Here is a 24,360-nt window from a genome sequence, read left to right on the forward strand (position 1 = left end):
TCAGCATTTAGTGACACTATATACACAGTATGTCTCAGCACTTTATGATAGTGGCCACCAAGATCCTGCTGCTACCTGTGCCTCTCTGTGAGCCCTCTTTTGTCACTGGGCATAGAGTGTGTATTCAAAAAAATTAATTTCATACTTAGATCAAATGCTTTCCTCTAGCCAATGATGACTAGAAGTTGAAATTGTATTACCTGGTCATCCCTGGCAGCATAATAATAAACTTTGGTTATGCTCTCTCCCTGTTGGATAAGCAGAAGAAAAAAACACGCCTCCCTTACCCATATAAGTACCTCCGACTCCCCTCGTCTTTGTTTTCTTCTGTGGGTAAGAAAGCAGTTGCAGGTAGGGCACTCACGGATTTTTGTAATCCGATCACGGTACAGTTCTACAGCTCCATCCACCGGAAGCTCTGCCGATATATTACTGTGCAGAGGCCCCTGCAGCCTGGCAGCATATCTTTTTGGTGCTCTGGCACCACCTACAGTCGCATACCGGAAGTGACATCACTGGTGGGTCTTTTGATTCTAAACAGCGTGGCTTCAGCGTTCTGTGCTCTATGGAGTCCTTACAGTGCCACAACATGGATCAGGCTGCTACCAAGCGTGCTGCCTCAAAATCTACTGGGCGAGTGCCCTACCAGCATACTTATATTTTATTTTAGAGTTCTGCAAAAAGAGCTGTTCATTTATTACTACTCTCATTATGTCTTAGTAGCCCTGTCCCTGCTGCTTTTAAAAAATGGCACAGGAGGGAGGAGAGTGCAGATTTCAGACCCTGTAGGGCATGTGACAATCCTGCTATGAAGCATAAGAGATTTTGTCAGACATGCTTTCAGGAATTTGCTGTGCAGGATAAAGAAAGAGAGTCTGCTTCCACTTCTACTACAGCCTTCAATCAGGAGTCTATTATGCAGTGGATCAGGGATGCTGTAGCTGATACACTAAGGCATACCTCCCAACATTTTGGAAGTAAAAAGAGGGACAAAATTTTTTTTCCTGCACGTAGCGCAGCAATTTTTTGACCACACCCCTTTCTGTGGCCACACCCCCTAATTACCATGTTTGTTTTACAAAATTTGCCAGGTTATGAAAGTTTGAAAATATTTCTCTTTATCTAAACTGTGTTTTTGTGTCTCAAAATTGTTACAAAGTATCTTATTTGCACCTGTTAGCTGTTCTGGGCTCTCTGCTAAAAGCCAATTAAGTGAGAAACTTTGTTTCTTTTTCTGGCTGTTCAGTGCAGAGAAAATAGGGACTTTCCAGTACAAATGAGGGACTGCGGGTTAAGCTGTCAAAAGAGGGACTGTCCCTCCGAAAAAGGGACAGTTGGGAGGTATGCACTAAGGCAACCTATGTTTTCTAAAGAACCTGTTCCTTCTACCTCTGTTGTTCAAGATTCTTTTTCTTTAGAGCAGACCCAGACTGGCAATCTGAGGGCCTGCCATAAATTGCCATAGAAAGTCGCTATTTATTGGGCTGATGGGGAGCAGATTGGGCCTCTCTGTACTTGTAAAGCCAGGGCCTATTTTGACTTCCAGTCCAAACCTGCTTCAGAGGATTATAAATCCCATTCCTCTTAGGAGGAAACTGAAAGTTCAAAATGTTTTGATAATAAATTGATTCCTTCGCTTATTAAAGCTGTTCGGGATCAAGGACATAATTGACCAGGAGTGGACGAAGTATCGTAAAAAGATTCCTGTTGAGAATACATTTTCTAACCTTTATCCTTTATCCTTTTTCTCAGGAGTACCTGGAGATCTGGGAAAATCCACCGGTTGCCCGTCTGTCTAAAAAGACTGCACTTCCGATTGACGACATTTCAGCTTTAAAGCATCCAATGGACAGATGGAATTGAAAAAAGCATTTTTCACAGCAGGAGCTGCTTGTAACCCTGCAGCTGCAGCTATTTTTATTTCTAAAGCAATGTCTGTTTGGGCAGAGAACACTGAACAGATTTTATGGAGAATTCTGTGAAGCCATTTCTGATTTGAAGAAAGCAGTGAAATTTTGTCTAGTTGCGACAGTACATTTATCGAGCTTGGCAGACCATAATATCTCATATGCCACTGCGCATTGTGGCTTGGCTCCTGGTATGCGGATAAAGCTTCAAAAAATGCTTTATGTAAACTTCCCTTTGAGGGCAAGTATTTTGGTAAATCTTTGGATGATATTATTTGCGAATCTTCTGGTAGTGAAAGTACTTTTTTGCCCCAAGCTAAGCATTTCAAGAGAAAAGACAAGGGGAGATGTTTTCTTCCAAGTGTAGAGAGAAGTCTAGTTCCTACAGGCCTGGTAAGGAATACAAGTCTGCCTGGCGTTCTGGTCAATCAGGATTTTTTCGTGCCTCTAAGGCTAAGAATTACAGATCCCCTAAAAGCCAACCAATGCGGCAATGAGATGAGGTTGGCCCTACCATTTCCATTAGGGGCAAGGCTCCTTGGGTCAGAGAAATACAAGATTAATGGGCACCAACTATAATTACCATGGGGTATCTTCTGGAATTTTTATGAAAGCCTCAATACAATTTCTTCTTTTCTTTCGGAAAAACCAACTGTGGAGCCAATCATTCAGTCTTTCAGGACTACATATCTCAGTTACTTTCCAAAAGGTAATTGTGGCAGTTTGCCCTCAGCAATTGAGTCTAGGCTTTATTCCCCTTTGTTCCTAGTTACAAAGGCATCACGAAATCTATGGCCTATTCTAGATTTAAGACATATAAACAAGTCTTTAAAACATCAGAATTTCAAGATTGAGTCACTTGCCATAATAAAGTCAGTGGTCCACACAGGCGATTGGTTAGCTTCTCTCAATTTAAAGGAACAGTAACGTCCAAAAAATAAAAGTGTTTTAAAGTAATGAAAATATAATGAAGTGTTGCCCTGCACTGGTAAAACTGCTGTGTCTGCTTAAGAAACACTACTATTGTTTATATAAATAAGCTGCTGTGTAGCAATGGGGGCAGCCATTCAAAGGAGAAAAGGCTCAGATAACACAGCAGATAAGCTCTGTCTGTCTAATAGTGTTATCTGTTATCCATTAGTTAACATGTGCGAAATAGCCGTTTTTCAGTTTCCGCCATTGCTCCACAGCAGCTTGTTTATATGAACTATAGTTGTGTTTCTGAAGCAAACAGATCAGTTTTACCAGTGCAGGGCAACACTACATGATATTTTCATTACTTTAAAACACTTAAATTTTTTGGTGTTACTGTTCCTTTAAAGGATGCATATCTTCACCTTCCTGTGGCAGAGGAACATCAGTGTTTTTTAAGATTTGCCTGGGAAGGTCTCTATTTTCAATTTCGTTGCCTACCTTCGGGCTTTCTACCTCGCCAAGAACCTTCACCAAGGTATTCTGCTCATTGAGGAAATTGGGAGTGGAAGTCTATCATTATTTAGATGATCTAATTGTAGCAAGACATCCAGGGACACTCAAGAACCATGTACTGTTGGTGATGTCAACTCTTTTCCATTTTGGTTGGGTTCTGAATGAAGAGAAGAGTCAACCTGTACCCACATAGAGGATGATATTCCTGGGTGCTCTCTTTGACACCTCAGCAGAGAATTTCTCAAGTTACCTTACAGGCGAAGCGTCTGTACCTCAGTTCTTTGCAAGCCAGGGACCTCATGAGTTTTCTGGGCCCTCTAACTTCTACCATCAGTCTTGTGAAGTGGGCGAGGTAGAGAATGAAGCGTGTTCAGAGGTGGTTCCTGGCTCACTGGAATCAATATAGCAAGGATTGGTCGCAGAAAATCCCTAGCCTTCAAGTCTCACATGGGGTGGTGGCAGGACCCAGTGAATCTTCGCAAGGGTTTCCCCTGTAGGAGCCTCAACGGATAGTGGTTTTTACCAATGCATCCGGCACAGGCTGGGGAGCCCAAACAGAAGGAGTACGAGTCCAGGAGGTGTGGAAGAAAGATTTGTTACACATGATGTTGAACATTTTGGAGTTGAGAGAGATTCAGGAAGACTTGATTATTCTCAAGCCAATCCTGATGGGCCTATTTGTGAAGATCAGGTCAGACAATGCCTCTGCAGTATCATACATAAGGAAGCAGGGAGGAACAGGCAGCCTCATGCTCTTTAAAGAAACTATTCCAATCATGGCTTGGGCGCAGTTCCATGTAATGGACATCACAGCCATCCACAGTCTTGAACTATCATGTGGGTGTTTTGAGTCGGACAATCATAGACAGGGAGGAATGGGAGCTGAACCTGAAGGTATCTCGGTGGATTGTGGCTCACTGGGGCCTTTCCCAGATAGATCTGATGGCCTCTGATTGAAAATCAAGATCAAATCTTCTCCTGTTTTGCATCAGCATCAACAAGAGCATTGATGCGCTATCACAGAGTTGGGAAAATCTCTGGGCGTGCATATTTTCCACTAATTTCAGAGCCCTGAAGAAGATACTTCTGTCTCAGATGGATGCGATAGCTATTCACCCAGATTGGCCACGCAGGCCATGGTTTTAACTACTGAGGCATCTGTCGATCCAATCACCTTTGAAATTGCCAGTGGTGAAAAATGTATTAATTGATTGTGCCCCATAAATCTAGCATTTTGGACATTGAAACGTTATGACTGAAGCAATAGGGTTTCTCTGATCAGGTGGTTGAAAAACTTATGAAGGCCAGGAAAGTGGGTACTTCTTCCACTTATCATAGGATCTGGAACCGTTTTGCTTCCTGGTCTAAGGCTCAAGGATGGGATCCCCTGAACTCTTCTACTTCCAAGATCTTAGATTTTCTTCAGTCTGGTCTAGATTATGGATTGAATTCTTTAAAGCTGCAATTTTCTGCCTTATCTGCAGTATTGGGCAAGAAATGGGCAGACAAGCCTTTAATTGATCACTTTTAAAGCAGTTATGAGAATCAGACCTCCATTGAAAAAGATTGCTCCTCTGGTCCTCAAGACCTTGTCTTCACCCCCCTTTGGGCCGGATCTTGAGATTCCCCTTTGGCCATTGTCTTTGAAGACTATTTTACTGGTAGCCTTGACATCGGCTAGGCGAGTTGCAAGACATTGGCTAGGGGAGCTGCAAGCTTCGTCTGTGGATCAGCCCTATACGGTTTTCCATGAGGAAAAGGTGGTCTTGAAGCCAGTCCCGTCTAATTTTAATCTTAATGAGCCTATTGCTCTTGCATCTATGCCTTCAGATGGGGAGGACAGTCCTTTAAATGTCAGAGGGTGTCTCCAAGCTTACATTCAAAGAATGGAGGAAGTCAGGAAATCTAGGAGACTATTCATTATTCCAGCAAGTGCAAGAAAAGGGGAACTTGCATTTAAGAGAACCTTGAGCAGCTGGATATACTAAAGCTATTTACAAGGTGTATACAGAGCAGGGCAGACCATCACCTTCAGGTTTGAGGGCACATTCATCCAGAAGTGTTGCGGCTACTTGGGCAGCAGAAGCAGGGGTCTCTTCTGAGGCAATCTGCAGGGCGGCTTCCTTAGGATCATCTGATACTTTCGTAAGCATTATAAATTAGATGTATTATTCTTCAGAGATTCAATTTGGACAGTCTGTCCTTGCAGCTTCTGTTGATTAAGGCATATTCAGCATGTTATGTTCCCCTCTCTTTGTTTTTTATTGCATGGGTATTACCCAAAGGTTATTATTATGCTGCCAGGGATGACCAGGAAAGGAGAAAATTGTTTTACACTTACGGTTATTTTCTTTTCCTGGTCATCCCTATGGCAGCATATCCAACCTAGCCTGTTTGTGCTTAGTACTAAGACAAGGGGAGTTGGAGGAGGAGGTTTTCTTCTGCTTATCCAACAGGGAGAGAGCACACCCAAAGGTCATTATCATGCTGCCATAGGGATACCCAGGAAAAGAAAATGATGGTAAGTATGAAACAATTTTCTCCTTTTGGTGCAGCTGGTGACCATTAGCTCTCAAAAGGAGGGCACTGTATATAAAACATTCCTTGTATTAAAACTATTCATTATTAAAGAGATATACTGATTAAGACACTACAGTAATAAGGGTGCTATTACAGCTCAGTATTTTCTATGGCACTAAAACTGAAGCCCAGTGCATTCAATGGCACAAAGAGGGAATGGTCGGTGCAACAAGGAATGGGTAATACGTATCCTGACAACAAAAGCACTTGGTTGGCATCTCTACCGTGAGGGATTCTGGGAAAGACACCATTAGCACAGCACCGGGGGATTCTGGGTTATATATGAATCAAAAGGTATTCTGGGACAGATACAAGTGGCACAGCCCCGTGGGGATGCGGGTATAGAGACAGTTCAGTGTAGAGTTTATTGTGGGAAACAATGCCTACAAAGTGATCGTAAAGGGATAACATAAATGTCTCCGCCCACTCGTCCTCATACACCGGCTAGTCCCGCAATGATTTCCCTTTACTAAATAAGATAGTACATGTTTTGGGCACCCCGCAGCCCTGTAGTAAAGAAAATCCAATAAACTATCTGGTCATGTAATGAATTGCTGCCATTTAACTGTGCACAAGCAGAGGGTGATTATTTGAATTAACACATAGCTCCTGCTCATTCCTACTCTCTACAGCAGCAACATGGCTGCCACTACTGCCACTGGTTTACCCATTGCTTTCTGGTGTGTTTTACAGCAGAACCAGTTCGTTCGGCCAATGGTAATAATCTGCAGAAAACGCAAAATGTGGAAAACAGCTTCAGAGTATGGGCTAAGGGAATATGGGTAACCCCAGAGACAGGTCTGGGATTCAAAATAGGCATTTCATGCATAAAGAGGCCCAAACAGCCCAAAAGGACCACTATATAGGGACCTTCTATGGCATAATCCCTTTGCCATTTGCCACAGATTGCCTGTCTTGGCTTGCCCAGAGACCCACCTATCCTCAAGAAAGGGAATCACAAACTTAGGAATCAAGACTTGTTTGGTGCTGGTGTAACGCAAATGCGAGCTAATGAATACAGCAGCACAACTGTGATTTTGTGAAAAAAGTGAAAATCTTTACTCAGTGGCATATCTAAAAGTCTTCTGGCCTCCCCCCATGCCATCAGCTTGCCCCTGGGAGTTTAGCAACTTTCTGGTCACAGTGCCACTAGTATAATGTACGTACACCCGTCTTACTCACTCACACATACTTGTAAGTAATTTGGGAAGGACTGGGCCTTGGAACATATGCTCTTGCCTTATATAGATACTTGGGGGAGTGCATACCCATTGAAGGGGGAATATACTCTAGAACACATGGTCTCTCTCTATCTCTCTTCCCTGGAGGGACAGATGGATCTCTCTCCCTGAGAGATGGACACACACACCACACACGCACGCACGCACGCACGCACACACACACCCCCCCCCCCCCAAAGAAAGAGAGCACACAAGGGAAAACATCCAATGGTATAGTTTATACTTGTACTTTATTTACTTTAGGCTGACAAGGGTATGTTCGACTGGCTATTTGTATCTTGCATATAATTTGTAACAATTCCACACAATAAAGATACTTTGTGATCACCTTGGTGAGTGGTATTTTCACCATAGTCTATACTCAAAACAATATATGAAATTTTACAAGTTCACATTTTTACTGTTATCATTACTACAGTTACCAGTCCCTCATTTAACCCACTAGACAGGGATCCCCAACCTTTTGAACCCCTGAGCAACATTCAGAAGTAAAAGGAGTTGGGGAGCAACACTAGCATGAAAAATGTTCCCAGGGTACCAAATAAGGACTGTGATTGGCCATTTAGTAGCCCCATGTGGATTGTCAACCTACATTGAGGCTATGTATGGCAGTGCAACTGGTTTTTATACAACCAAAACTTGCCTCCAAGCCTGGAATTCAAAAATAAGCACCTGCTTTGAGGCCACTAGGAGCAACATCCAAGGGGTTGGAGAGCAACATGTTGTTCATGAGCTACTGGTTGGGGATCACTGCACTAGAGTATGTGATCTGTGGCAGGCATTTGTTCCCAGGCCAATGAGCTCCATAGATCCAAGACCTGATCAGGGAAATGAAAGGGTTAAAACCCAGCCGTCCTATAGAATGCAGGAGTAAAACATTGTGCCAGCAAAAAAAGAATAACCTGGCCAACGAAAAAATAAATTCACCCCTGAGATGTTTTTAAGAGATTAACATTCTACCTTGCATTAAAGTCTGAATCCAGTGGGTTAGTCCCTAGCAACCATAATTAAAGCATTTTGGCCTCCTGGAGATGCCTAAACAGGCCATTCTGGGTAATTTTCCTGATCTCTTTCTGTGCTGAGAGTGTATGAAACATGGTGTGTCCAGCTGTGATCCCTCTGATTGTGTTGGGCTACAACTCCCACCAACACTTGCCAGACAGCGTCATTGGGCTAAGCCTGGTATGAAACAGCAACACATTTGTGGGTCTGTAACAGCACCAGATTACTTGCACTGATACATTTCTACCTTCTGTTTTTGCCCACCTCTCACTTTCAAAACACACCTGTTATTGGTGAATCCCAGCCGAGAGGGAAAAACAAACTGCTGAGTGTTTCTCTATTTTTCTTTTTGTTCAGCTGCTTATTCTCTCTCGTTGGACTACAGCCGCAAGAGGTCAGGCAGGCAGAACTGAATATTCAGGCACAGCATCTGCTTGTTGGTTTTTGAGAACTAGGGAAACAGGTGTCCTGGGTGCCCTGTGGGTGGTTTCTCCGCTGGTGCAATTACGTGCATGAGTGTTGCAAGTATCAATTGGTTCAGGAGTCTCAAGCAGAATAAACACACAGAAAGCTTTTCTCCCTGATTGGATATGGGTATTTCCAGATCATTCATTCACCCAGAATACTCAGGCACTTCCGTATCCACTTCCTGTGATCCTGAAATGCCTCCACAGGTTTGGGGAAATGTAATTGGGTTTGGCTGCAGGCGCCCCCACGTTCCGCATCATCTTCGCCCGCTTCAATCCACTGCAGCAAGGCCTGTAAGAAATACTTTAAGGCTTGTTTACAAGCACTGATATAGAAGCATAAATAAGTGTACATTGACAAATAGGTACTTGCACCCATACGTGATCCTTTGCAACTTCAGCCAAGCCCCAAATTCCCCTTCAGTCGCCCTGTAAATTGCAGGCTCCCCTCAGTGGGTTGCATTTAGGGTTGCCACCTTTTCTGGAAAAAAATACCGGCCTTCCTATATATTTATCTTTTTTCCATATTAATAACATTGGGATCAACCATCATTAATACCGGTCAGGTGGCAACCCTAGTTGCATTAATAGTTGCAACTGACATAAAATGCATCAGGGGAAAATGTGCTGCAACTTGAGCACAATTTACCAAAACACACTCTAAATTGCATTCCATATTGGTGCACAGGTTGCTGTAGACACAACTTAGCTGGCGCCTACTCTGGATTTCTGGGGAAAAGCTACTGGACCAGAATCAAAATTTTTTCTGTGGGCACATATACTGTATGGTATGTCTGGCACAGCAGTGCATTCACCTTGTATCGTTCAGCTATACTAAATCCAAGGGCGTTCTGCAGCTTGCGGAGACATATAGCACAGAGGTGCAGGGGTCTCCTGTCCGCCTCCTCCAGATGATTGGATCCTTGCATCACACACCCGAGCCACTGGCAGTGAAGCAGGCTGAACATGTGCCCAATCTCGTGAGTCAGAGTCTAAAAGAGAGAGAGGGGGAAATACGGCAGGGTCAGCCTGAGATTTTACATATATGCTCTGGAACGCAAACGTGCTTTTAATAGACATGATGAATGATCTTTTATCTGACTGGCTTGTTACATGTAAAACCCTGCTGTCCAGAGATGCTTGTGTGTACAGTATGGTTGGCACACACATAATTGTAAATAAAACTAGCAGTGCTATACCTTTAAAATTGAAAGGACAGGGTGATCCCAATCAATAATTGATTAATATATAGTAAGACATTCTGCAAGATGGCACTAGATTGGAGCATTTGCAGCAGTTTCCCTCCATGCCAGACAATCTAAGCATTCTCATACATTCCCTTTATAAGTTACAGTCCAGAGGGACAGATTGTCTCCTTAGACTCTGAATCTCTGAATATAACGTATATATAAGTCTATGTCAGGAGAATGCCAAAAAGTGAGGCCTTGTTGTGGAGTTTGCTAATGGGCTTCTCTTATACACTTTTGTAGGCACAAAGATAAGGTTCTGGGTGTACTGTAACAAAGTTTGTACATAAAATAATCAGATGTTTTTTTTCAAACACTGACTAATAAATGCTACTGACTGGTTGTTATGGGTTACTAGACTTGATGCTAGCTGATAATAGCATGTCTTTGAGTGTTGAGAACAGAACATGCAGGGAGGGCTGTCATCGGGAATCACAGGGCCCCATACAAGGCCCTCTCCCCACTTATTAAGCCATTGGTTACCTGGGCCCAGGGCCCTAAATGGAAAGCCCAACCAAAAAGTAAAAGCACACCCCTGATCCACCCCAGTTGAGCCACATTAGGCTGAATTTCTGCTCATGATCCACCCATATCCCACCAACTCCCCATAAGCTCCACCCCTTTACAATTTTACATTTCCTGGGACATCCACTGCCATGGGGCTCCTGACAACTGCACCCCTTGATGACAGCCCTCAGAACCTGGCAACCCCCCACAAAGCTAGTTGGCAAAACCAAATAATTTAATGTGTATAACCCCAACTAATCGGCAGCTGCTTGGCTCTGTGTACTGCTTGGGGCTGGTTTAATTAAATTTAACATCAGTGCTGTGTTCTCCTGCTGTGACCCATTTACACACTCCCTGCTCTGCATTCTAAAATCAATATTTGCAGACAGATCATCAGGACTCAATGTTCCTAAGAAAGTTTTCAATCGTGCAGCAGACTGGTTTATACAAACAGATGTTACAGTCATGTTACCTTTACGTCACCAGAACGTCCCTGTAACTGGAGGTCCATATGTACAGCAGGAAGACATTGGTATCCCCAATACAGCTTTTGTTTTTAGAATAAACTGTGTATAAGGGTTGTCTGGGCACATATAGTACTGCAGAGCATCACACTGTACTGAAATCCTGGAAGCTCTATGTCATAAAACTCTTCTTTGTAAATACGAGCTAGTGGGGACAACACCTTGCACTCCACAGCCAGACCATAATATCCTCTGGGCGGATAGATTCAAGATAATCGTAAAACACTTTGGTTTCTCGCCTTGATAAGGAAACCCCTCCCATCCCTGCACCCCCTTCTTCTCCTCATGCACATCACAGACAGGTATGAAGTTGAATATATCATCTGGGGTAAAGCCCATGGACTGTTTGTTAAAATCGGGGTGGAGCACCAAGATGGCCGTAAGTCGATTAAAAGCTTTGATTTTTATTTCATCATATTAAAACAATCCACAGACAGCATGCCCTTGTGATCCCTTGGGCTATATGCTCAACGCGTTTCGTGACAGCCCGTCACTTCCTCAGGAGCTAACCCCTCTACACACCCACATCAATTTATAGGGTAAATGTGAACTCCACAACACACCTGGGTGAAAAATCAACCAACCCAGGTAAGTGTTGTATATTAATAACACCCTCCCACAAATACAAAATCCAACCCGTAACCCAAAGATATCCATACAAAAGCAATACCTCAAACCACCCGGCACATTATTTATTTACAACTGACGGTTTCTTTACTATAGATAGTGCATGCCCTTGATTACTGCTTTATCGCTAATATGGCGGATCAACACAGGCTACGCCAAGCCGAGATTGTATTTTCGGAGACTGCAACCAATGAGGGGTTAATGGACGAGGGAATGTTACCCGATCCTATGCATGTGTTCCGTACCTTGGAACGGGAAATGAAACGAGAGATACGCCTATGGTGGGATATTAGCTCACTTGAGAATTATATTAAATGTGAACGGATACCCCGCGGTCTAAGGATTAAAAAATATCCTACCTTTTCAGAGGTGCCGGTGGAATTTATTACGGCCTGGAACTCTGCACTTACAGACTGCTCTATTAAATTAATGGATCTCATCATTTCATTCAATAAACAACAGCTGGTGAAGGTGCAGAAAGAAGTATCTGAGAGCCAAGTATTATTGCAATCAAAGAAATGTACTGGCTTTGATAAAAATTTATTGGATACATTGAATAGACAGATGCAGCAATTTGAATATATGATAAAGACTAATAAGAGGGATAAATTTCAACGAGATAAACGTGATTATGATAGTGGACAGGTGTACGTTTGGAGATCCAACAGTGTTCCCATGCGCTCCCCGTATGGGGGAGGGGGGCAGAATTCTGTGCTCTCTGGCTCGGGACCTCGCTCAATACTGAAGAGAGATCGAGTGGTGCAGTTCGTGGGACAAGAAAGTGAGATGCGGGGTGTCCGTACACCTTCCCTTTCTCCCTCTTCTCTTTTTTTAAGGTCGGACCCGGAGGCTATGGACAACGACCGAACGGCGAGGCCGCAGATATACAACCCAAGTTATCAGTCGACTCCGAGGATGGATCCCATGAAGACTCGCAGCTTCGGAAGGGGCAGAGGAGGAGGAGGAGGGGCGGACGGAGGTACAGATCCATATCCCCAACAATGGTACTCGGGGAAAGGAGCCCGCAACAAACAACGGTGAGCGGACTGCCTGACGGGATCTCGGTTGGGACCGACGGGCAGGTAACATCGGCTCTATTGGATGAGAGGGGTAAGCCTGTTTTTGATAACATAATTAATTTGTCATCTAAGACTTTGACTTTGGATGAACTGTCGGTGCTTTCTAAGGGGCTTAATTTTATCCCCGATTTAAATTGCGATGATTTTTCGTTGATATTGGACTTGAATAGGTTCGTCCGGAACCTTACCCTGAAAAGACATTTTGCCCAAGAGGATACCATCAGGGAGGACAATGATGATGTGATTTTGTCAGGGACAGATATGTCGACACCTTCAGTTCCAACTGATTCGATGATTTCTTTACAGGATGGGGATCGTGGAATGGGACAGGGGGGGGATATTCATGATTTTGGCGATTTGTGCACATTAAATGTCTTAAATGATTTACTGAATGAGAATATTGATGATACAGATTTGGCAGTGAGACATTCAGGGATGACGAGAAAGTCAGATTTCTATCCAGTTAACTCTAAGAGCCCCCAAATATCTATGTTTCAGAAATTGGTCCAATTGGATATTGAAAAGATGGCAGATACTGTCAGGGGCACAAGATGTAAGAATTTGACAACAGGTGAATTTAAAGCACTACGGGCATTGAGTAAAGATAAAAATATTGTCATCAAGCAGGCAGATAAGGGGGGATCTGTGGTGATCTTGGATGTAGAAGTCTATGAGAATGAGATTTTACGTCAGCTTAATGACACTGATACATATCTACGTATACAATCGGACCCCACTAAAATGTTTATGAAACAATTGGATTCGATTTTATTGGAAGGGTATGATAATGGGATACTGTCTAAAAGAGAATGGGAAAGCCTTGGGTGTAAGTCCCCTATCATTCCCGTCTTTCATGTACTACCTAAGGTACATAAGTCCCTGACGGAGGTCAAGGGCCGTCCCATTGTGGCGGGAATTGGATCCTTAGGATCAAATCTGTCAACCTATGTTGATGGATTATTACGGCCCTTGGTGGAACAACTTCCAACTTATCTAAGGGATACCACAATGTGTATCGATAAGATACAAGGTACGGTGTGGCGTCCGGGGTTTAGATGGTTTTCCATGGACGTTGTGGCCCTCTATTCTTCTATTAACCATCAATTGGGGATTGAGGCTGTAAGTTTTTGGCTACAGAGAGAACGGGTTTTTCCAAGAGAACAGTCAGAATTTTTGTTAGATTCAATTAATTTTCTTCTTAGGACAAATTATTTTCTTTTTGATGGACAATTTTATTTACAGAAATGTGGGGCGGCGATGGGGGCGTCATTCGCCCCCACCTATGCCAATCTTTTTATGGGGTGGTTCGAACTACTCCATATTTTTGTGCCTGAGAACCCCTTTAAAGGACAACTAGTCCGGTTTTTTCGCTACATAGATGACTGCATTGGCATATGGGAGGGGGATATAGAATCCTTAAATAAATTTGTTGGATACTGTAATGAGAAAGTACAGGGATTAACATTTACTATGGATACACATGAAACTCAGATTCCTTTTCTTGACGTGATGTTTTCGGTAAAGGAGGGTAAGATTGCCACGGATCTCTATAGAAAGCCTATCACACGAAATACTTTGCTACATTCAAGCAGTGCCCACCCCTCCAATTGCCTAAGGGGTATACCGGTGGGACAATTTATACGTCTTAGAAGGGTATGCTCTACATGGGAAACCTTCAATAGTCAATCTATGCAACTTTGGGATCGGTTCCTTGAGAGAGGCTATGATAATGAAGGGATTAGGTCAGCATATGAGAAGGCGGTGTCGATGGACAGAAAAACACTGCTACAAGGGAGTAATCGTAGAATGAAAGATAGGGGACTACAGAATAGACCCCTGAGATATTGCACCACTTTTGGCAAAGGGACAGGAGTGGTAACAAGGAGTATCAAGAAGCATTGGGGGATTCTCATGCAAGATCAGGTGTTGGCAAAAGTTTTGGAGGCCCGCCCATCATTTGTATTTAAGAAAAGTAGGAATATAGCATCCTGGGTCTCGAGGAGCCTATATAGCTCCAAGGAGACGGTTGACAACAGTGTCTGGTTGAGGTACAAGGGCAACTATGGTTGTGGCAGGACCAGGTGTAAGGCATGTTCATATATAAAAGTATCAAAGGAATTTTCAGCTACATATACGGGTAGGAGATACACTATTGAGAGATATTTCAATTGCCTATCAATGGGTGTGATTTATTTGATAAACTGTAAGTGTGGTGCCCAGTACGTGGGCAAAACTGTAAGAAAAGTGGGTACACGATTTTTAGAGCATCTATCAGCGACCAGTAGAGGGGACTATAGATCAGCAGTAGCAAAACATATTTTGGAGAAACATGATGGCAAGATTGGGGTATCCTTTCAAGTTATAGACAATATTAAACTTGGAGTAAGAGGAGGGGATTTGGATAGGAAATTATTGTGCAAGGAAGCATATTGGATATACCAGCTGAAGACTTCGGAGACCCTTGGGGGAATGAACAGGGAATGGGAATTATCTTGTTTTTATTGAATTAAATTATATATATACATATGTTTTATTAAATTATTCTGATCAAATTATTCTTATTCTAATTAATGAATTTCATCAAGATTATCCCTGTGGGCTATTTATATAAGTACCTTCGCATTTGGTTACATTTTATCTCTAGGGAGTTAATGTATCATTATTGTTACAATTATTGTGGCAGTCTTTTGAGGGATGATATAATATGAACGATGTAGTAATGTTAACTCTGCTAGCTTTGTTAACTATGTGTTAAATGAGTTTTTGTCTTTTTTCTGTGTTAGTTATGATTTTTAATTGTGCATAGGTTTGAGGTATTGCTTTTGTATGGATATCTTTGGGTTACGGGTTGGATTTTGTATTTGTGGGAGGGTGTTATTAATATACAACACTTACCTGGGTTGGTTGATTTTTCACCCAGGTGTGTTGTGGAGTTCACATTTACCCTATAAATTGATGTGGGTGTGTAGAGGGGTTAGCTCCTGAGGAAGTGACGGGCTGTCACGAAACGCGTTGAGCATATAGCCCAAGGGATCACAAGGGCATGCTGTCTGTGGATTGTTTTAATATGATGAAATAAAAATCAAAGCTTTTAATCGACTTACGGCCATCTTGGTGCTCCATCCTTACATGAATTGGACTTTGTATTGTTACCGGTGGGACCACGGTCGGATGTGCAGCACGAGCTAAGCCAGTGATCGGTGAGTGCTCCCACTGTTTACCTAGATTTGGACATTAAAATCGGGGCAAATAAATCTCTCTCATCTAACCTGATTCTCAATCGCATCATTTCACATTTTAAAAACGTACCCTTCAAAAGAGCCAATTTTTTCCTCCAATTAGAGAAGAGGCCTTTTCTCGACCAGACACTCTTACCAGGCTGCTGTTCCCCAATATTGGGCTGTATAACTGTATTTCCCTTTCACCATGTGCTCACCCACTCCACATTCACACTGTGGCCCCTCCCCCTATTCTCATTTGTACCACTGAACCCCTCAACTCGTGCCCCTCCACATCTATCCCTCACCACACGTTCTGCACTCATACTCTCAGCAGTGTCAGTACTGGCAACATTCTGTTCAAGTCCGGGGTCCTTGTCGCTTATGTGGCTCACTGACCTCAGGAGCCACCACCAGGCTTTATTCTGGTAGAACACTTCTAGGGTTGCCACCTGCCCGGTATTTTACCGACCTAGCCGGTAATAATGATGGCTGATCCCAATGTTATCAATAGGAAAACAGATAAATATATTTCCAGAAAAGGTGGCAACCCTAAACATTTCCCAGGGCTTGATAATGTCCATAGTCCCAGCAATCTCATGTTCCACATTCTCCTTATGAACCTCCTGAATTCCCCATTAGCAAGGGTGGTGTTTTTTTTTATTTCTCTAGCTATGGCAGCATTCGGTTCCTCTTCTGCAGACTTTCCATAGCGTTAATGATTTTATCAGAGACAGTCAAGCTCTCCCCCTCTTTCTGCTTTAGGAGGGCTGAACCCACATTCTGCTTAGCAACGTCTCTAGCACTTTGGAACCCCAGAGAACTAACAAGTGTCACCTTGTCTGCCACCAGAGCACCTTTATATACCCTCAGGGCTTCCTTAGCAATACAGTCAGTTTCCAGCTATTCTCCAGCCTGTCCAGCAGCCATGTTGCTTTTGCACTATAATCACTTTGCTGCACTGAGACTGGCTTATGGGCTCCTTCTGTTGGTCTGTTGCTGAATTACTACTGGACTGTCCTCCATTGCAGAAACCTTCTCAGCCTCCCCAGTGCTCACACATGCTTCCTCCTTCATGATGGCTGAAACACTGGGCAAGCAAATTGCAGAGCTGCTGGTTCCTTCCCCGGCATCCCTGACCAGAATCACTGGCAGTTATGGCAGAACCGGCCTCAGAGACAGGCAGGGCTATTACAGAGTCTTTTGCCTGCCTTGAAATTTTTTTTCTTTGCAAAATTTTTTTTTCTTACCAGAACCCTGAATTTCACCACATGCGTTCCAGAACCCAGACTTGCTTCATGTTCCTTAACTCCAGCGCCCCAGCATGGGGTCGAGAAAATTTCTCATTTAAGAGGCAAACATTTGAAAAGAAAAGCTGAGCAAAGATTAATCCTGCAATTCCAGTGGCAAACGAACACCCCCAGACCCTTACGAACCTAGAAAAATCACTACTCCAGCAACATACTCTTAATAGCTTCTCACAGTATGAGGATATAGCTTATTGCATCCCAGGACGCTCCTTCTCTGCATATTTGTATTTATAGATAGGGGTAGGAGGTACCATGTTGTTTTCCATACAGCCTGCAGCCCTAGTAACCAGCCCATACAGAAGTATTTTGGACACCAAATAGGAAAGACCTACCTTGCAGGACCTGAGGAGCAGGGTGCTGGTTATTGGTGGCGTATAATAACAGTCAAACACTGAATAATCCAATGGAGCCAACAACTGACTAATCTTCAGGCGCCCCCTGTAGTCAGGGCTGTAGAAGTTATCATCATATCTTGCAAAGCTGAAGATCCCCAGCCCTACAGAAGGCAAATCAAGAGTAAAAAAAATCACATGGCAACCAGAGCATCCCTCTCTACTAGGCATTCTAGATGATATTTAATTTAGTATAGCAGGGGTCATGGGTGGCATAACATTTTCTGTCAAAGAGTTTTAATGTTTGGTAATATAATTGACATACAAAAGGAAGCTGCCCTCAGCCAATTGATTACTGGCAATATCTATCTGCTGCTAGTCACCAGTGGGCCGGGTGCCAGGCTCCCTCCCCCTGCCCTACCTCCTGTAGTAAGACTTAAAGGGATGCAGGGCCGGGTGCACTCCAACACCCCCGGTAGTTATGCCACTGGCATGGAATAGGAAATTGTAGGCATAAATAAATCAACCCTTTTCATAGTACAGTATTGGCCAATATTGTAGTTCTTACCCTCAGCCCTCAGATACAGGGCCAATGTATGAATAACAGAGAGAACTGCCTACATTCCCACGACCAACCTCAAAATCTGACAAGAAGCTGCACAAACCTTCTGTCAAAGACGCTGTTCCAAATACAAAATTCCAGGAGTTCCTGGGGTACAGGTCAATCATCGTAGCACCCACAATGCACAGGGCATCTGCCGGCTTCACTCTCTTCAGGTACCGAAGGACATCCCCTGAAAAGAGAAAGATCAAACTATGCCAGCATAAACATTCCCCATGTACTAAGCACAGTTCAGCATTTACATGTGCTTATAGCATGTACCAGCAAATAATTATTATATTATTCCAATACAATAATATCCAGTATATTCCATTACCAAGCACATTTTAGCAGGAACAGACCCCTAAGTTTGCTTATATGAGACCTGATAAGCAGAATGCTCAGGACCTGGGGTTTTCGGGATAATCTTTCCATAATTTGGATCTTCATACCTTAAGCCTACTAGAAAATCACGTAAACATGAAATAAACCCATTAGGCAGATTTTGCTTCTAATAAGGATTCATTATATGTTAGTCTGGATCAAGTAATTTATTATTACAGAAATAAAGATTGGATTGGATTATTTGGATAAAATGGAGACTATGGGAAAAGGTATTTGCATAATTCTGTGTTTTCTGGATAACGGATCTCATGCATGTAGTCTGTACAGAACGATACCATGAAACTATGGTAACATAGGTATTTCCCTGTACTAAGCACAATTCAGCAGGGACCTGTACAGGGAGATCCCATAGAACAAATTCACAGTAGGTCGCTCCTGCACCCCCAGCGTTAATGTTCTTTTGAGGAAATATTTCATATAACCAGCTGCCTGGAGCAATGATTGCAGAACTCCTGGGTCATAAATACATTGGGAAAGTGGCCGATTATGCAGGGGAATCAGCAATTGTCTTTAGTATTTTTTATATATTCCCATGTTATTATCAGTGTACAGTGGTTCAGCAGAAGCTGGTGGGAATTACGTGAGAGAAGAACAGAAAATTAATGGGCACAGAAGTTCTGAGCAGCAAAAGTTCTCACTGGTCACATTTAATGAGTGAAAGGGAAAACACACACATCCCGTTTTAAATAAATGAAACTTGCTCGTTATCAGAGGCGGCTTTTTTCCACTCTTGGGAACTGATCGATCGATGTCCGAGGGTAGGTTCACTTGATGGCAAGAGCAGCCCTGTTTGTAATTACACTTATGAGTTGGCGTTACCATATTTAATAGATATGCTGAGGGCGCCCTCTAGTGGAACATTACGAGAAAGCAAAGCCTTTGGCATGAGTCTGCCTTCACAGCTCTTGGGTTACTGGGCACCAGGAAGGGTTTTTATCTCACCTGCATGGATTTGGAGATTCTGAGAATGTTCATTAACGCGAAATGCGCAGCCAGTGGCCGATATCAGGACAGGACCCTGGATCTGAACTGGGAGCCCAAAGAAGAAGGCCTGGCAGTATTCCTTCAGCCAGTGGATATAAGCCTGGGTGCCAGAGCTGGACTCTCCAAAGGGACCTACAACACAGAGATGGGTTCAGGACTGGACAGAGCAGATTTGGGGAATTGGCGCTTGCAATGTTGCTCTTACCTATTGTCTGAACATAGATGGTCTTTTTCTGGGCCCTGGGGATGCACCTGTAGCTCTTTTCATAGAATTCCTGGAAGGTTTCCGCTAGTTCTGGGTGAGACGGGATCCAGTCTGATGGAGAATGGACAACAACTGGCCGGAATATGGTGCTGTTCGGTTGGAAGGCCTCGCTAAGCAGCCTCTTCTCTCCTGGTCCATATTTCTCATACTGGGCCTGCAGCACTGGGCTTCCGGATATCAGGGCATCACGTAATGTGTCTGCAGAGTGTCGAATTACCTGCATTGCAGATGTCTGTGTGGCAACATCTCATAGTACAGTATGAGTATATATATATATATATATATTGTATACAGGGTGCCCAGAGCATTCCTTCTGTGTATATTTATATCTTAGAATCTTGGAACTCAAAAGAGCATATTCATACCTCCCAACATTTGAAAAATGAAGAGGGACAAAGAGTTGTGCCCCCGCAGAGCACGTCAAATTCTTTGCCACACCCCCTAATTACCATGTCCAGTTTCCAAAATGTGTTCAAATATGAAAGTTTGAACACATTTCTGGGAGTTTTAGTGCCATGTTTTATGTGTTATAACAGTTTTGCTAATGAAAGCGAAGTGCAGCTGCTGACTGTTCTGCGCTCTTGCTCTTTGCTTCGGAAACTTTCTCTCTTTTTCTAGCATCAGTGCAGGAAAGTCAGGACATTTCAGTAAGAAACACGGGACTGCGGGCTGAGTGGTCAAAATTGGGACTGTCCCGCAGAGAACGGGACAGTTGCAAGATATGGCATGGATGAACGCCACATAGCATTTTCAGGTGGCTACGGCTGTTTTAGGTACGTGAGCAATGAAAAACCTATTGTCACATGCCAAAAGACAGTTGCTGGTACTGTATATGGGCAAATATTTAATAAATAAAGGGTGTTATGTAATTAAAGGCACTAAGTTTGCCCTGGGGCAGTAACCTACAGCAACCAGCAGGTAGAATTTCCTGGTCACATGTTTAAAAGCAAACATCTTATTGGTTGCTATGGGTTACTGCTCCTGGGCAAACTTAGTGCCGGTATATTAAATGCTGTGATTATTCTTTTATTGCCGACTAATCACAGCATTTGATATGCTCTTTGAGTGCTCTCGTCAATTTCCAAGATTCTATGGTATACATATCGGGATAGTGGTGACCCAATAGGGGAGCAGCAAACGTGTTTTTATATCCTACAGCTTTGAGTCAAATCGACATTTTTATATATGTATCTTTATACATTTTGGCGGGAGCTAACCTATTGTTTCCTTCATATATTAGTGTTGTAACTATGCTCACATGCTGAGGCTCCGCCAACCCCAGACTGTCAGCCCCCCCACCAGGATGGCGTTTTACCTGCTGTCAGTGCTGGGTTCCTATAACAAACAGCTTCCTGGAACACAGAAGGTGGCCACATGTCAATCATCCAGAGGCCCATACATAGCTGCAGGGAATCAAGCAGCCAATGAGAGCAGCTCTAAGCCCAGTCACATAGGGAGCAGCTGAAAACTCCCAGTCTGTGTAGAAAACGTCAGCGCTGCCTCCTTGTTCTACATCTTAGGGGTGGGTTTGTGCACATCAGCTCCCTGTGAGTTGAAGGCAGGAGATTTGGAGACGATCCCTAAGACAGCAGGAAGGGGCGGTTTGTCTCTTAACCAAGGGGTGGCGTTGACTTTGAAGGTATCAGTGAGCCCCCTAGTGTTGGGCTGAGCCCATGAACAATGCCATTTCCAGCCAGCAGTGAGGCTGCCTATTGTGCAATACAGAGCACCAAACTGGTTATAAGGTGGGCCACAGAACTGCAAATAAGGAAGAGAATATGGTGCTAAATATAGAGAATCCTTGCATTTTCTCTCCTTCCCCTTCTTCCCAGCATGGATTAGTCCAGAACAGCAGCATAGGGATGGAGCAGGCCCCTAGGCCGAGCCTTTTAGGGCAAGGTCACACATGGCTTTTTTTAAAAATGGGTGGTGAAACGTAAATACGCCAATGAAACCACCAAATAATGTGCGTTTTTCAACCTGTAGTTTTCTTTTCCCAACATGCATTTGTTTTTTCTCCTTCACCACAATTCCACTCAGAGTTTTAGTAAACGTTTGTGAAAAAAAAGCAGAGCAGAAAAGCAATTTACATGCAAAATGTAACCGTACTGATCGTCAATACGCAACGTAATGATGTCACCAGCATGCAACGCCGTAAATACGTAATCCATCTCGCGAGAGTTTGGCCACCATATTCAAAATACATGGCGTATTTCAGAGGTGTGTTTCCAAACCTGCAGATCCCATAGATTTCAATAATATGGCGTTGCCTTGGAGAATTCACATTTCTGCTAAAAAAACTCAACTACTGGCTTTGCATGGCGGATGTTGACTCACAAGCGGCCCGTAGATGTGTGCATTCTATTATTTTCAATAGGGCTTCATTTTGTGCATATTTACGCTCAGATGTATGTTTCTAAAAAAAACGCCACACGTGACCTCACCCTTAGGGTAATGGTTTCCCTATCATCTCCAAAGATTCTGAGAATATACCCTAAAGAGACATTCATTTAAAGAAATATATGGTTCTCATTATTTATCTAGTGATTTCGACTTGTTACAAGATTAATGCTCCCCCTCCCCCCCAAAAAGATAAAATAAACTGTATTCAACAACACTCTACGGTAACATCAATCATAAATAGGTACGGGAATTTGTGTTTTCATGTAGCCTTGTCTAAAGTGTGGATACACAGTCACTTCCTCCCAGTGCAGTAGGTACAGTGGGTTCCTGGGTATCAGGGGTAGGTACTTACTGTGCAGGTAGGAGAGGGGTGGGGATATACAGTTCTTCCCAGTGTAGTAGGTACAGTGGGTTCCTGGGTATCAGGGGTAGGTACTTACTGTGCAGGTGGGAGAGGGGTGGAGATACACAGTTCCTCCCAGTGCAGTAGGTACAGTGGGTTCCTGGGTATCTGGGGTAGGTACTTTCTGTGCAGGTGGGAGAGGGGTGGGGATACACAGTTCCTCCCAGTGCAGTAGGTACAGTGGGTTCCCTGGGTATCAGGGGTAGGTACTTTCTGTGCAGGTGGGAGAGGGGTGGAGATACACAGTTCCTCCCAGTGCAGTAGGTACAGTGGGTTCCTGGGTATCAGGGGTAGGTACTTACTGTGCAGGTAGGAGAGGGGTGGGGATATACAGTTCTTCCCAGTGTAGTAGGTACAGTGGGTTCCTGGGTATCAGGGGTAGGTACTTACTGTGCAGGTGGGAGAGGGGTGGAGATACACAGTTCCTCCCAGTGCAGTAGGTACAGTGGGTTCCTGGGTATCTGGGGTAGGTACTTTCTGTGCAGGTGGGAGAGGGGTGGGGATACACAGTTCCTCCCAGTGCAGTAGGTACAGTGGGTTCCCTGGGTATCAGGGGTAGGTACTTTCTGTGCAGGTGGGAGAGGGGTGGAGATACACAGTTCCTCCCAGTGCAGTAGGTACAGTGGGTTCCTGGGTATCAGGGGTAGGTACTTACTGTGCAGGTAGGAGAGGGGTGGGGATATACAGTTCTTCCCAGTGTAGTAGGTACAGTGGGTTCCTGGGTATCAGGGGTAGGTACTTACTGTGCAGGTAGGAGAGGGGTGGGGATACACAGTTCCTCCCAGTGCAGTAGGTACAGTGAGTTCCTGGGTATCAGGGGTAGGTACTTTCTGTGCAGGTGGGAGAGGGGTGGAGATACACAGTTCCTCCCAGTGCAGTAGGTACAGTGGGTTCCTGGGTATCTGGGGTAGGTACTTTCTGTGCAGGTGGGAGAGATGTGGGGATACACAGTTCCTGCTGAACTGGAACAAGGTAAAGCTGAGCACACTCCCTCTTTTCCTCAGATAGCCTGGTGCACAATGTGAGAGGGTACGGCAACCCCCAAATAGGACAATTGTGTAGAAATACACTGGCACTCAAGGCAATTAAAGTGCAGGGTTACCCCTTGCTGTTTATTTTGTGCGAACGTGCAACGTTTCGGGGCAAGCCCCTTTATCAAGCATACCACAAAAGTGCAAGTGCAGACATTATAACAGATATCCAATTGTAATAATTAGCATACTTAATTAACCACCTCCTCCCCTTAGCTTGCCCTGAGTGTAGTCCAATCAAAAAATATAAAAAACGTCATAAAAAGATAAAAAGTGCTGTCCAAAGATGATCAACAGGGCTGGCAATTGTGGAAAAAATTGTCCCAATGTGATTATTCACTTCATGTGTACAAATACAATGTTTATCTAAAAAACAAGATAAAAAGATAAAACAGATACAAAAAAGCCATTTATAGCCTACTATTTAAAATTGCAACAAAGCAATGATGTAACATAATGACAAACTGACCCTATTACAGGAAAATGGTTTACCTGTCCCTGGAGTTTACAAGTGATTCTCTTATCTGAAAAAAGACAGGAAAGGGACAGTTTAGTACTAATCGACTTCCTAAAATACAAAAGGATATCAGGAGTACTCATATATAACAAGATAAATTGTATTCCTCATTTAAACCTTTCGGACTTCTGGACTGGAGTAACCAAATCCAGAAGCATTCTCTCTGGAGTAACAAGCGTTTTTTGTCCTGACCTTGTTGAACTATAACCTTTTCGAGAATCTGCCATCTTAATTGTGCCACACGATGGCCATGTGAGAAAAAATGCTTGGCCAACAATGTTT

The 24,360-nt window shown here is 43.6% G+C and overlaps 2 protein-coding genes across 5 annotated transcripts in view; both read right to left on the reverse strand.

The window, feature by feature from the left end:
* The window catches only part of LOC108701202 (arylsulfatase G), a 39,856-nt gene extending 39,349 nt beyond the window's left edge, over positions 1 to 507 (reverse strand). For 2 of the 3 annotated variants that reach the window (XM_018235506.2, XM_041576803.1), the window contains exon 1: positions 288 to 506. The gene's annotated coding sequence lies outside the window, so the exon portion shown is untranslated. Of the gene's footprint in view, positions 1 to 287 lie in introns of all 3 variants that reach the window. The other variant, XM_041576804.1, reaches the window with a different exon arrangement.
* An 8,142-nt stretch (positions 508 to 8,649) lies between these two features.
* Positions 8,650 to 23,528, reverse strand: amz2.L (archaemetzincin-2 L homeolog). 2 transcript variants are annotated; one of them, XM_041576521.1, is made up of 7 exons: positions 21,040 to 23,528; positions 19,665 to 19,922; positions 19,418 to 19,591; positions 18,135 to 18,263; positions 17,470 to 17,633; positions 9,441 to 9,617; positions 8,650 to 8,917 (listed from the first exon to the last, which is right to left on the reverse strand). In XM_041576521.1, exons 1-7 carry the CDS (start codon positions 21,119 to 21,121, stop codon positions 8,768 to 8,770), a joined length of 1,134 nt encoding a protein of 377 aa, XP_041432455.1. In that variant the 5' UTR covers positions 21,122 to 23,528; the 3' UTR covers positions 8,650 to 8,767. The 2 variants fall into 2 exon arrangements, with proteins under 2 accessions (XP_041432455.1, XP_041432456.1); XM_041576522.1 differs by having other exon boundaries at positions 19,665 to 19,956; positions 21,040 to 23,526.
* Positions 23,529 to 24,360: the final 832 nt, after the last annotated feature.

Source organism: Xenopus laevis, chromosome 9_10L (assembly GCF_017654675.1).
Source record: "Xenopus laevis strain J_2021 chromosome 9_10L, Xenopus_laevis_v10.1, whole genome shotgun sequence".
NCBI lineage: Eukaryota > Metazoa > Chordata > Amphibia > Anura > Pipidae > Xenopus > Xenopus laevis.